This window comes from Capra hircus, chromosome 23 (assembly GCF_001704415.2).
Source record: "Capra hircus breed San Clemente chromosome 23, ASM170441v1, whole genome shotgun sequence".
Lineage (NCBI taxonomy): Eukaryota > Metazoa > Chordata > Mammalia > Artiodactyla > Bovidae > Capra > Capra hircus.
In genome coordinates this window covers 40,504,110-40,516,912 of record NC_030830.1, presented here as the reverse complement: position 1 = coordinate 40,516,912, position 12,803 = coordinate 40,504,110, and the positions used below count along the sequence as shown (strand labels likewise).

Genomic DNA, 12,803 nt, shown 5'->3' with positions numbered 1-12,803 from the left:
GGAGGGGCTCCCCTGCCAGGTTAGGACTCAGCACTGTCTTTGCTGGGGCCCAGGTTCAATCCCTGGTTGGAGTATTAAGATCCCACAAGCCACACAGTGGAGCCAAAAAAATATTAAATAATCAATTTTTTTAAATGATTGCAGGAGGGAATACCCTGGCAGGTCCAGTGGTTAGGACTTGGCACTTTCACTGCCAGGGCCCAGGTTCAATCCCTGGTTGGGGAACTAAGAGCCCACAAGTCACATGGTGCAGCCAAAAAACAATTTAAAATTGATCAACTTTAAAAAAAACGATTGACGAGAGTTGGCGTACACACACCCCGACTCCCTCACACCTCCAGTGGGATGACTGGCAGGCACACTTCATTCTGTCCCCAGAGACCCCAGGGGAGTAAAGCTCCAGCTGTTGGCGGGGGTGACCTGCTTGGTATCACACCCTTGATGGCTGCCTTACCTCCGCAACCAAAGTTTCCTGGGATCCCCTCCCAAAGAACAACTGGCCGTCAAATCCTAGTCTGGAGGGGAATTCAATTTAACACCTTCAGATTCTGAAGGATGAATCAGGTCTTCCCAAGTGTAAGACCCCAGCATGAGACAGTCCTTCCCGCCCTCTCGGAAGGTCACCAGGCCTGTTCTCGTCCTGGGCCGGGAAGGCGTGGGCTTGGCGGAGCACAGGAGCTCCCAGTGAGATCGTGGGCAGGGCAGCAGGGCCCATGGGACTGAGACAGGCAGAGGCCAACTATCCAAACTGCTAGCATCGAGGGGACCAGAGGGGACCCACCCAACGCTACCAGCGTGGACAGCTAGCATCCTGGCAGAGCTGAGTGGGAAGCTAGGCTTGGGAGAAAGTGAGGCAGGTGGAGAACACAGGGCTGGCTGAGGGCCAGCGAGAAGAGCGGCTCAGGCCATGGAAGGGAAGGCGGCAGGGGAGGCAGGCGGGAGAGCCAAACCGCCTGGGTACCAACCCAGTCCTGCCCATTCTCTAGCTCTGCAGTGTTCACCAGTCACCTCAGTGTCCTCTTCTGTAAAATGGGCACAACAGTTATGATGCTGTCCTCCGTCACTGGGGACCCTACAGCTACCAGAATCCTTACGACAGACTTGAACTGTTAAATTACCCAGTTGCATCTGAATCCCACCTTTCCCCTTTCCTCTCTATCAACAACTACCACCAATTTTTTTTTTTTAAGAGAGTTTTGAAGTAGGCTATTTTATTTATTTTTTTGGCTCCACCTGAGGCATAGAGGGTCTTAGTTCCCACACCAGGGACCAAATCCTCGCCCCCTGCATTGGTAATGCAGAGTCCTAACCACTGGACCACCAGGGAAGTCCCCAGCAATCACCATTTTATGAGCACTTACCATATGCATTATTTTTCAGCCAGCTTCTTCATACCCTTCAAACACATCACCTATCCTCCCAACAACCTGTTGAGAGGAGTGGTGGCTTCCCTGCCCTCTCCGGGACTCAGACAGGTTACTTGTCCCAGGTCACAGAGCCAGAAGGAAGCAGAGTCAGACCCAGTGCCTGGCACACTGACAGGTGCCGAGTCCCAAGCCCATAGTCCGCGGGTGTCGCCCCGGCCCTCCTGGCCTAAGATGTTCTTCCAAGGGACCAGCTCAGCTCCAACCTGGGCGGGGCCACGGGAAGACAGGGCTACCTCCCCTCATCCAGGATGCTCTCAGCTTCCACAAACATTCCCCCAGAGCTCCCCCACCCCTCACATCACCCAGACATGGGTGAGTTCACTGTGCCTGGCCTGGGGCCACACAAGGACCCTCACCAGCCCCTGCTGGGGCTTCTGAGGCAGCAGGAAGGGTCCAGGTCAGCTGGAACACACGGTCCTTCAGTCCTTCCTGGCCACCCCGAGTTCACTCCAGGCTCTCCTGCTTTGCTCAAGCGTTCCCCTCACCTGGGGTGCACCACATTCCCCTTCGTATAGCCACCTCTCCTTCCAAGCCAGTGGTTCCCATACTTGGCTGCATAGGAAACCACCTGGGGCACCTTTTAAAAAATCCTAATGCCCTGGTGGCACACAGGACCAATTCCATCAGAATGTCTGGGGCTAGGAACCAAGCATCAGCATTTGAAAAGAACCCCAAGTGACTGGATGTGAATAAAGCTGCTCTTCCCTATAATCCCAGCCCTAAATACACACTGGGAGAGCTTGAAAAACAATCCACTCCCAAAGTTCTGCTTTGTGGGTCTGGGGGTGAGGCCCTGTTAGAGGCCTGTTGTTGTTGTTGTTGTTTTTTAATTGGCAGATAATTGCTTTACAATGTTGGTGTTGGTTTCTGCCATACAACGTGAATCAGCCATGCTGCTGCTGCTGCTGCTAAGTCGCTTCAGTCATGTCCAACTCTGTGCGACCCCATAGACGGCAGCCCACCAGGCTCCCCCGCCCCTGGGGTTCTCCAGGCAAGAACACTGGAGTGGGTTGCCATTTCCTTCTCCAGTGCAGGAAAGTGAAAAGTGAAAGTGAAGTCACTCAGTCGTGTCTGACTCGTAGCGACCTCACGGACTGCAGCCTACCAGGCTCCTCCGCCCATGGGATTTTCCAGGCAAGAGTACTGGAGTGGGGTGCCATTGCCTTCTCCGCCGTAAGTATACAAATACCCCCTGCCTCTTGAACCTCCCCCCAGCCCTGCACCCACCCCTCTAGGTTGTCCCGGAGCACTGGGCTGAGCTCCCTGTGTCATACACAACTCGCCACTAGCTGTCTGTTTCACAGACGATAATGTGCATGTTTCCAGGCTTCTCTCTCAATTTGCCCCACCCTCTCCTTCCCCTGCTGTGCCCACAAGTCCTTTCTCCTTGTCTGCATCTCTATTCTGCCCTACAAATAGGTTCATCAGTACCATTCTTTTATATCCCATATATATGTGTTAATGCATGATATTTGTTTTTCTGACTTACTTTACTCTGTATAACATGCTCTAGATTCATCCACCTCACTAGAACTGACTCAAATTTGTTCTTTTTTATGGCTGAGTAATATTCCACTGTGTGTATGTACCATAACTTCTTTATCCATTCATCTGTTGATGGACATCTAGGTTGCTTCTATGTTCTGACTATTGTAAATAGCGCCGCAGTGAACACTGGGTTATCTGCGTCTTTTTGAATTGTGGTTTTCTCAGGGTATATGCCCAGTAGGGGGATTGCTGGGTCATATAGTAGTTTTATTCCTTTTTGTTTTTTTTTAAGGAATCTCCATACTGTTCTCCATAGTGGCTGTATCAATTTATATTCCCACCAACAGTGCAAGAGGGTTCGCTTTTCTCCATACCCTCTCCAGCATTTACTGCCTGTAGACCTTTGGTGATGGCCATTCTGACCTGGGAGAGTTTTAAAAGCTCCAGGTGATGCTGATGCACAGCCGGGCTTGAGAGCCACCATCTTACAAAGTGCCTCCCATCAGCCTTCTCACCTGCATCCCCAGACACCCTCTGGGCTGGCCTTCAGATGAGAAAGCCAAGGCCCCGAGAGGGCACAGTTGGCTCAGGTTGAGGGGTACCCAGAGCCCTCCCAAGGTCCCTGACACCAGGTCCTGCTGCAGAGTGACGCAGACCAAGGACTCACAAGGACCCACATCCAACCGTATTTAACATGGACACGCCAAGGCAGCCACAGTAGGGGGCCGAGGATTGAGAGCTCAGTTCTGGGTCCACATCTTGCTCTACTGCCTTCCATCTGCGGGAACTCAGGTCCCTTTGCTTACCTTCTCTGAGCCTCTGTTTCCAATCTGTGAGAGGCCTGCCGTCCGGTCCTCCCGCGGCTCATTCCCTGCCCGTTCAGGGCTCTGCTGAAACAGTGCCTTGCGGGGAAGCCAGACTCTTACCTACTTTGTTTCTACTGCACATTTCCCTTCTGAAATAGTCTATAGTTTACTTTTTTTTATCTTGTTCATTGTCTGTCTCCCCATTAGAATAAAAACGCCAAGAGCTTTTTGGCTTTCATTCCCTGCTACATCCACGATGCTTAGAAAAGGGCCAAGCCCTGGGAGTCAAACTGATGTCTGTAGAGTGACTGCGGGACCCTCAAGGAGTTAGAGACGCTCAGACCAGTGAGTGGCAGGGTGCACGGGGTAGCTGGGGTCAGTCAGTTCTGTGGGCTCGCCACAGGGACGTCCGGATGGTCAGCCAGAGGGCGGTTCTGCCCAGATCCAGGAGCCCCTTCCCTTATAAGCAGCGTCACCGATGGCTGGTGGCCTGAGAGAGCCCACCCACTGGACCTGGAATCAGTCCTGGCCCCGCCCCAGGCCCCGCCCTCCAGGCTCCTCCCAACCCCGCCCCTCCTTGCCCCACCCCTGGCCCCGCCCTCCTAACCCCGCACCTCCCGGCCCCGCCCCTGGCCCCGCCCCCGCGCGTGCTCACTGGTGCACTTCTTGACGTGGCTACCCTTCTTGAGCGCATGGCGGCTGAGCTTGCAGTGGAAGTTGTCCTCCCAGAACTCGGCAAACCATATGTTGCGCCGGTTGTTGTCCAGCGTGCGGCTGGAGAAGTAGCGGTCGAAGCCTGGCGGGGAACCAGGATGTCAGGACCCGGCGCCCCTCTTTCCACCCGCCCCCAGCCCTTCGCCCTTCCCGCCGCTTAGACGAGGTGCGGGCGGGTGAGGAGGGGAGGAAGAGCGCATCCTCTGATCCAGGGGGAAACGTGAGACGTTTCATTTCCTTCCTGGTGAAAAGAGCTGGGTTAAGTTCCAGGGGGAGCCTGTGTCATCAAACAACGGCTGCCTTTATGGAAGAAGTACAGGATGAGGGTGTTTGCGCTGGTTCTTAACTACCAAAATGCTGATATGGGGCTTCCTGGAGAAGGAACCACCTGGATGGAGGTCCTGAGATGGGAGCAGAGAGGCTGGTGGGGGCGGGGGGCGGGGGGCGGGGCGGCCCCCAGCCCTGGGAGTACGTGAGCTCTCTGGTTCTGAAGAGGAGAGGGAACCAGAGAGTGTAGGGACTGGCCCAGGTCACACAGCAAGACAGGGGCCTGAATCGTTCTCCTTCCAGTCCAGAACTTCCCCATGGCTCACTGAGGCAGCCTCCTTCTCCGAATGCTCCAGAGGACTTATCAACTCTGCTCTAAGCCCAGAAAACCCGGACCCAGGCTGGCAGGCTGGTGGGTCAATAAGGCCTTCTCTCCTCCCCCTGCCTTCTGCCCCATGATCATTCCGTGTCATATTCACAGCTGACCAAGCTGCTGGGAACAGACCTGAAAGCGTAAAAGTTCACCCAGCAACGAGTTCTTGCTGTGGCAAGGCCCAGTGGAGGCTCAGTGGCTGTCTGTTGGAGCTGTCAGGGAGGTGCTGGACTGGTCGAACGCTGACTTTCTGAACCTTTACACTGTTGACACTGGGCCAGTTCACTCTGCTGGTGGTGGGGGTCCGGTGCGGGGCGAGGCTGTCCTGGGCATTGCAGACTGTTGAGCAGTATCCCTGGCCTCCACCCACTAGAAGCACCTCTCCCTGATCATGACAACTAAAAGTGTCTCCAAACAGTGCCAAATGTCCCTGGGGATCAAAATCTCCCCCTGCTGAGAGCCACTGCTTTCCTGGTTTCCCTGGTGCCCCAGAGAGAAAAGGGCTTTGTATGGCAAGTCCTGGGTTCAGATTCTAGTTCTGCCACTTAATAGCAAGCATGTGTGACTTACTGCCACCAAATGTCTTAACCTCTCTGAGCCTTAACATACTCACTTACTAAATGTGGGGTTGCTAGAAAGACTAAATGAAATGTCTGTGTGGGGCCTGGCATTTGTGGGTACCAAGAACCATAGTTTTTGTTTTTTTGTGTGTTTATTATGGCTTGAAGCTGAGAGGGGCGATATGGAAACTTCTGGCACCTCTGTGTTCCTTCTGCCTCGGGGTGAATAGAGGACATAGCCATGTCCCTCCCCTACTCAGACCTCGGTCTCTTGGAAAGTTTGGTGGAGGTAGATGTCTGCAGACTTCCCAGCTCCATCAATCCTGATGTCTGTTGACCTCAGCGAGAGCAGGGGAAGAGCCCCTGGGAGCCTGCCGCCACCACGGGGAGGACAGTGAGGTCCCTGCCAAACTGGGCCTTTAATAGGAACTTCGTGCCTCACTCACAGTGAGGCTCCAGCCAGAGCAATCTGTTCCTGCCCAGGGCGACTGAGTTCTGTCCCAGGAGTAAGGGCTGTCAGGCCCACCCCCACCCCCAGCCCACCCAGGGCCCAGCAGGACTCTGCAGGGAGGCCCCTGCCCCATCCTGGGAGCCTGCTGGCAATTCCCAGGGCCCTTCTAGCAGAGGACATGCTCCCAGTGGCGCAGGGGTCTCACTTCTTCTGTCCCAGATGGGAGAAGGGATGAGAGTATATGGGGGTGAAGGAGAAGTCTTGACAAATGAGCCTCCTGTACTTGCCACCACCCCCGACACCCACGAATATCTGAAACAGGAGAAAGAAGGACCCTGAGCATGGCTTCTAACCCCGCTAGGACGACTGTGGCCAGGAAGGCCTCCCAGTCCAGAATCTGAGCACAAAGAAGCTGGGAGCCAAGGAAGAAGAGAGACAGGGTGCAGGAAGACGAGGAGCTGGAGAGGGACAGTGTCGGGGGGGACGATAAGAAGGACCCGTCAGGGTGACGCTGACAGCGGGGCGCACGGAGCGGGGGTGGGTGGTGGGCGCGCCGTTGCGGCTGCCGGGCCTACCTCGCACGGACATCCTCTTGGGGAGGATGGTGACGGCGCCCTCAGCCACCTCCTCCAGGTGCAGCACAGGGGCGATCTTGGAGCCCCAGCTGTCTGAGCCCATCCAGAAGAAGTGGCCTGTCTGGTTGGCCTTCCGTGCCGCCTCCAGCACACGCCTGTGGGGACACGCACCAGCCCAGCCCAGCCGTGTCTGCCCACAGACTCCCCGCCCTGGCCACACCTGCCCTTCCCCCAGGCTCGTTCCTGTCCCCTCGCAGCCTGTGCCTGGAGCCCCCGTCCTGACCCACAGGAGCCCGGGCCCACAGCCACCCCGGCACCCACGCCTGGACTCCCCGGCCCCCAGCTCCCTGCTGCCCTGACCCACCCCTGCCTACAGGCCCACGGCTGCCCTTCACCCACACTGCACCCCTATACCTGCCTTTGTCCTGGGCCCACAGCTGCCTTCTGGCCCAGTGTGGTCTCCCAGACCCATTCCTACCCCGGGGGCTACCTCTGTCCCCGCCAAGACCATGCCTGTTTCCCTCTGGTTGGACCTGCCCCGTGCCTGACTCGGGTCCCCAGAAACACATCTGCCCAAGCTCTGTCCTTTGAGGCTCCCAGGCGCACACCCCCGGCCCTTTGTCACATTCATATCCACTGTCACACACACACCCCAACACCTGTCCCCCTCTGCACCCCACCTCCTGTGCCAAAAGTCCAGGTGCTTCAAAGATGCTCCCCACTGCCCTCACAGATGGAGGGAAGGGTGCGGGCAGCCAGGGGCCCCCACCGCCACCCAGGCCACAGTGACAGTGGTTCTAGTCAAGTCAGGGGCCCTGCGGCCCCGCGCAGGGTCCAGCCCACACGGCGCTCAGTCCGTGCTAATGGATGCTTGAACTAAGTGACCCCTCAGAGACATCTTCCAGGAGGAAAACAGGAAGGACTGGGCAGAAGTCCCCCCCATGTATCTCATCCCATGGGGACAGATGCGAGCGAGAGGAGGCAAGCAGCTTGCCCAAGATCACACAGCAAGTGAGAGGCCAGGATACTAGAAACTGGCCAGCCTGTCCCACAGACAAGGCCAGGACAGACGGTGGGGCTTGGGGCGACTGCCGGACCTGTGCAGGAGGCAGCCAGCTGGGGCAGGAAGCCTCGGGCTGCCAGGCAGAAACGTGTTTCCTCACCCCAGGGCCCACACCTGCCCTCTTCACCGTCTCCTGACTCTCCTAGGCCCCCAAGGCTCCTGCAGCCCCCACAGAGCCCCCTAATTGTAGGCGAGGCTGCTCTCAGAACCCACACCCAGCCCTATTAATACCGCCTGCATCTGGCCAGCCAGAGATGACCAGAGCTCCCAAGGCTCCATCTCTGCAAAGTCACCCGGGTTTATTTTTACCTCTGTTTGCTTCTGAAAACGCATGTGGATTTCCAGCAAGGCGCCCCTCTTCCCACATACCCTGCCCAGCTGCCCAGGGGGTCAGTCTAAGGTCCTTCCCCTCCCCCCCCAGGTGACCCTTATCTGGGACCCTTGGCCTGGCACCCTCGTCTCCCATCCCCACATGTGGGTCCATCAGAGTCGCTCAGGAGGCCGCAAGTTGGGTGTGTCCCTGGATGGGGTGGGGGCCCCGAGTAGTGCTGGGCTTTGACATGGGAGTGGGGGCGGGGGCGGGGACTGACTGAAGGGAGGCAAAGAGCTCTGAAGGATCTCCTCCTGCTCCAGGTACCAGCTGACCTGTGGCAACAGGGACACCCAGGGCCAGAGTTTAGGGTCCCTGAAAGCTTTGCGGGGACCGGGAGCAGCTCAGGGGTGCCAGGTGGACCCTGAGGACTCCCACACCCTGGGCCTTTGCTGCCTGAGAAACACCCATTAGAGCTGGTGCTTGTGGCTTTGGAGGCTTAATGGCCTTCCAGAACATTTCCCTCCATCCCCACTGGCACCCAGCAGTAGCTCCTGGGAGAGAATCTGTTTTGCTGCAACTCAGGAGTCCAGGACGAGGTCTTTCCAAGTGGGAAAGAGTGTTGGAAAGAAGAGTGGACCCAGAGTGGATGCTGGTTAGCAACGGGGAGAGGGCCGCATGGACGCAGGGTAGACCAGGCCAGCTGAGCTGGGCAGGTGGGCAGGTGGGCCACCTGTCTGAGGGAGGTGGTCTGGGAAGACCAGATCTCCTCTGCAAACACGGGGCATGACTCCCTGACCAGATTCTCAGCAGGAGCTGTGTCTCCCCCTCAGTCTAGGGAATCAAGGAGGCCGGCCCTTCTTGGCCGTGACATCCAGTCTTAAAGAGGTGGAAGGGAGACAAAGAGCAGGAAGAAGGGAAGTGCATTAGGAAGGGTGCTCAGGGGTCATCTTTTAAGGGCACCTGAGACTCTGACCTGTGACTCACGACGCGGGGGCAGGCGTGCAGGGAGGTGGACTGCTCCAGGGTGTCTGTACCGCATGGTTCTGGCACCTGGAGTCCACCTGCCCCGGCTCTGCAAATGCGGACACTGAGGCCCAGGGAGGGGGGGATACTGCCCCCATGAGTGTGTGCCCAGATCAGGACTAGAACCGCAGCGCAGGCCTCTCCCCACTCCCCTGAGCTCGCCGAAGGGAGGACGGAGGGGCTGGGAGACAGCCACCCCTACCTCCTGCCAGCCTCTGCTCCTCCCTTTGTGCACAGTCCTGCCTCCAGTGCTCCAGCAGCTCTATCAAGCAGGCTTCATTAGCTCCATTTTTTTTTAAGCAGAAAAGAAGCCCAGAGAGGTTGAGAAACTTGCCTGAGGTCACATAGCTAGTTGGAGGGAGAGCAGGATTCCCACCCAGGGGCTCTCACCCCAAGCCCATGGCCTTAGCCCCTCTGTAAAAGGACCCGCTAACCATCCTGAGTTGGTAGAATGGATGCAGGAAATGGGCAGGGGGGAAGGAAGGGGCGTCCGTGAGCCATAGCCTGCGCCCCAGCCAGAGGGGTCTCCCCCCACCGCCCCGTTGGCTCACCCCACCTCTCTGGACCCCAGGGTGCGTCAGGCTTGCCCAGGAAGGTCTCCAGCAGGGCTCCCTGGCTCCCCAGCCCCGCCCCACTGCTGCCTGTCCTCACCTGATGTCATCCTCGTTGGCGAAGATGATGACCGCCCTGGCGTTTGACGTCTCCAGGAGCCGCCGGATGATCTTGTCGAATTCCCCAGGCTTGGGCTCCCGAGGTATCTTGACGGACTGGGCGATGCACACGCCCCCTGCAGGAAGGGCAGCAGTCGGCCTGGGGCAGACAGGGTCTTCCCCTGCGACCCACACTCCTGGGGGCTCCTCATGGTCCCCTGGCCTGACTGTCTCCCAGGTCCCGATCCGGCATGGGCTGTGCAGTCAGAACCGCCACAGTGCAAATTTTGGCTCCACCAAGCTGAGTGACCATGGGCATGCCATTTAAGCTCTCCGTGCCTCCCTTTATAAATAGGTTGCTAGCAAGAAGCAGTATAGTGTTGGGCTTAAAGCTAGACTGCCTGGGTTCAAATCTCAGTTCTGCTGCTTACTGCTGTGTGATCTCAGGTTAGTTACTGAACTTCTCTGTTGTCTCAAATGCATCATCTGTAAAGATAATAATACCACCTATTTCATAAGGTTGTTATAAAGCTAAGGGAGTTCATGCATTTATAGCAACATCTGCCACACAGTAAGTGCTTAGTAAACATTGGTTCTTTTTTGATGTAACGACTTCATAAGACTTTTTGGAGGCGCAAATCTGAGAATGAGAACAAATTGCCCGCCTTGGGCCATTAGTGCCTCTGGTACCCACATCCACACACACCGACCAGGGCTCTTGACGCCGGGCCCCATGTTCACCATCAGGCTCCTTCGAAAGGGCAGCGTGCAGGGTTGCTGCCTTGCGCCTGCACATCCCAGGCAGTGATGCTGTAAACCCAGCTACTGCCCATATGCGGGCGTTCCTAAGTTCCCCTCTGGGCACTCACAGGCCACTCAGTATGCAGGCTCTCCAGCTTCCTCCCTGACCCAACAGGGTGCGATGACACCCAGCCTCCCTCCATCTTATTTAGAACCAAATTCCCAGCAGGGAGCTTAGAAGAGCCCAGGAAGGCCATTCTTAAGGGACTGCTTTGGTGGAGGGGCTGGAGGAGCTCTGACTGGGATCAGAAGGTCTTTAGGGGCCTCCTGTCATTCTTTTCTCTCTGGCCACCACCTACCTGGCTGGATCCTGGGGAAGGGGACCCAAGGCCTGCCTACCTCTCAAGCTCATTCCCCCACAAGAAGCCCCTCAGCCTGCAGGCTCCACCAGGAAGCAGTCAACACACCCCGGGATTCACAGCCAGGCCGCGTGGCTCACAGAAACCCTGCGAGCACTCTCCACCTCACCCGGGCAGTCCCCGGCCTCAGCTGTGTCTCTCCAGTGCTGGCGGGGGGCCGGCATCATTTGTGTTACCTCGGCCTCCCCTCATCTCCTGCTTCAAAAGCACTTGTGGACCCGTTTCTGGTATCAACCGTGTTTGACAGATGAGGAAACTGAGGCTTGGAAAAGAGAAGTGATTTGCCCAAAGCCACACAGTCCCTTGCCCCACTGGGATACAGAGCGGGGCCCCCAGGGAATAAGACGTCCAGCGCCTCTGGTGGCAGCGTCAGGGCCCTGTTGATGGAAAAGGCTGAAGGAGTATTCTTGATGAAGGTGGATCCTTTATCTGAGACCATTGCCTTCCTCCGGGTCCCACTCAAGGGCCTCAGCCCAGCTCCATCTCACACGGGATCCTATTGGGTCACAGCGCAACTACCCACCTTGGCCGGGCACCTGGCTGCCACACTTGGGCACCCCCGAGCCTCCGTACATCCTCAGTCCAGGCCGGGGTCACCTGAGCCTTCTGAGCAGACTCCACGCACCTCTGTGAGGAGGATGGGCTGCAAGGGTCCCCAGGGTAGGGAGACACCAGCCACCTGTTTTACCCAGAGGAAGAGGGGCCAGCACCCAGCTCCGCCCAGGGAGGGCCCTCGACTCAGGGGGGTAGGTGGCAACCAGGGAAGGCTGCCCAAGGGTGGTGGCCCTGAGCTGAGTGGCTGAGTTTTAGTGGCAGGAGGCCCGAGCAGCTAGGGGCGAGGAGGGGGCATGCTGAGGAAACAAGGTGCTCGATCGAGAAGGGGGCTGCTCTGTGCCAGACACCCGCAAGGCCCGGAGCCACATGACGCAGGCTCACTCTCACGTCGCCAGGAAATAGGACCCCAGTTCTGTGGAGCAGGTGAGGCAGCCACGGCCTCTGTGCCCCACCCTGACCAGCGCCCACCTCCTTTACTTTCTGCCCCTTCCAGGTAGAACAAGAACCTCAGGTCCTCCTAGGATGCCCACAGAGGCGCCGAGCACAGAAGAGGAGCATGGCTAGAGGGGCTCTTGGGGGAGGGAGGGAGGGGGTCTGGGGGCAGGACCGGGACCCCCTAGTCCCAGCTCACAAAGAGAACCGACGGGAGCCAGTCTCCTGCCCCCAGCGCTGGCCCTGCCCTAACAGTGGCTGGGTAGACACTCAGCTTCCAGCTAAACCCTCCATATGGTTCCTTTCCAGTTAGAAAGTGGGCCAATCGCTACACTTCTTCCCCCATCTGGGGAGACAGATGGACAAGAGGAGGAGGCTGGACAGGGGGTTAGGACGAGCCACCTGGCTCCAGGAGGGAGGGGTGCCAGAGGGCAGAGGGGAGGGAGGCAGAGAATGGGAGTTAATTGTTCTCAAAGAGGCAGAGACTCTCAGGTTCAGTCGTATTTCTGGGTGATGCTCCCCTAAGAGGTTCCACCCCGTGGTACATGTTGCAGGCTTTGTTTCGCTTCTTCTTCGAAAGAAGATTCAGGTGACCACAGCCCAGTCAGCAAGTCACAAGGTACTCAAGATGAGAGAGGGTCTAAGCAGGAAGCAATGTTCTTACAACTGCAAGAGTGGGGGGACTTGAGGGGAGTCTGGGAGGTTTCAAACAGAGCTCAGTAACAGTGAATGCTGATAGTGTCTAGTGCCTTTGAATATTACGCTGCACATTTTGCATAGATTCACCCATCTGAAGTCAATATCATCAGCAAAACTCCAGCTTATTTATTTATTTTTGGCCACACCATGTGGTCTATGAGATCTTATTTTCCCCATTAGGGAGCAAATCTGTACCCCCTGTATTGGAAACGCAGAGTCTTGGCCACTGGGCTGAGAGGGAAGGCCG

General features: G+C 57.2%; 1 protein-coding gene and 1 non-coding gene across 6 annotated transcripts in view; one reads left to right on the top strand and one right to left on the bottom strand.

Annotated features, from left to right (window-relative positions):
• Positions 1–12,803, bottom strand: part of GRM4 (glutamate metabotropic receptor 4) — a 115,168-nt gene that overhangs the window by 28,162 nt on the left and 74,203 nt on the right. For all 5 annotated transcript variants that reach the window (XM_018039142.1, XM_018039144.1, XM_018039145.1 and 2 more), the window contains exons 4-6: positions 9,712–9,847; positions 6,662–6,816; positions 4,377–4,517 (exon numbers count right to left, since the gene is read on the bottom strand). In XM_018039142.1, coding sequence (XP_017894631.1) covers positions 4,377–4,517; positions 6,662–6,816; positions 9,712–9,847 — 432 coding nt within the window. The remainder of the gene's footprint in view (positions 1–4,376; positions 4,518–6,661; positions 6,817–9,711; positions 9,848–12,803) is intronic.
• On the top strand, positions 154–224 carry TRNAE-UUC. Its single transcript has one exon. It is a non-coding gene; the product is annotated as a tRNA-Glu (tRNA).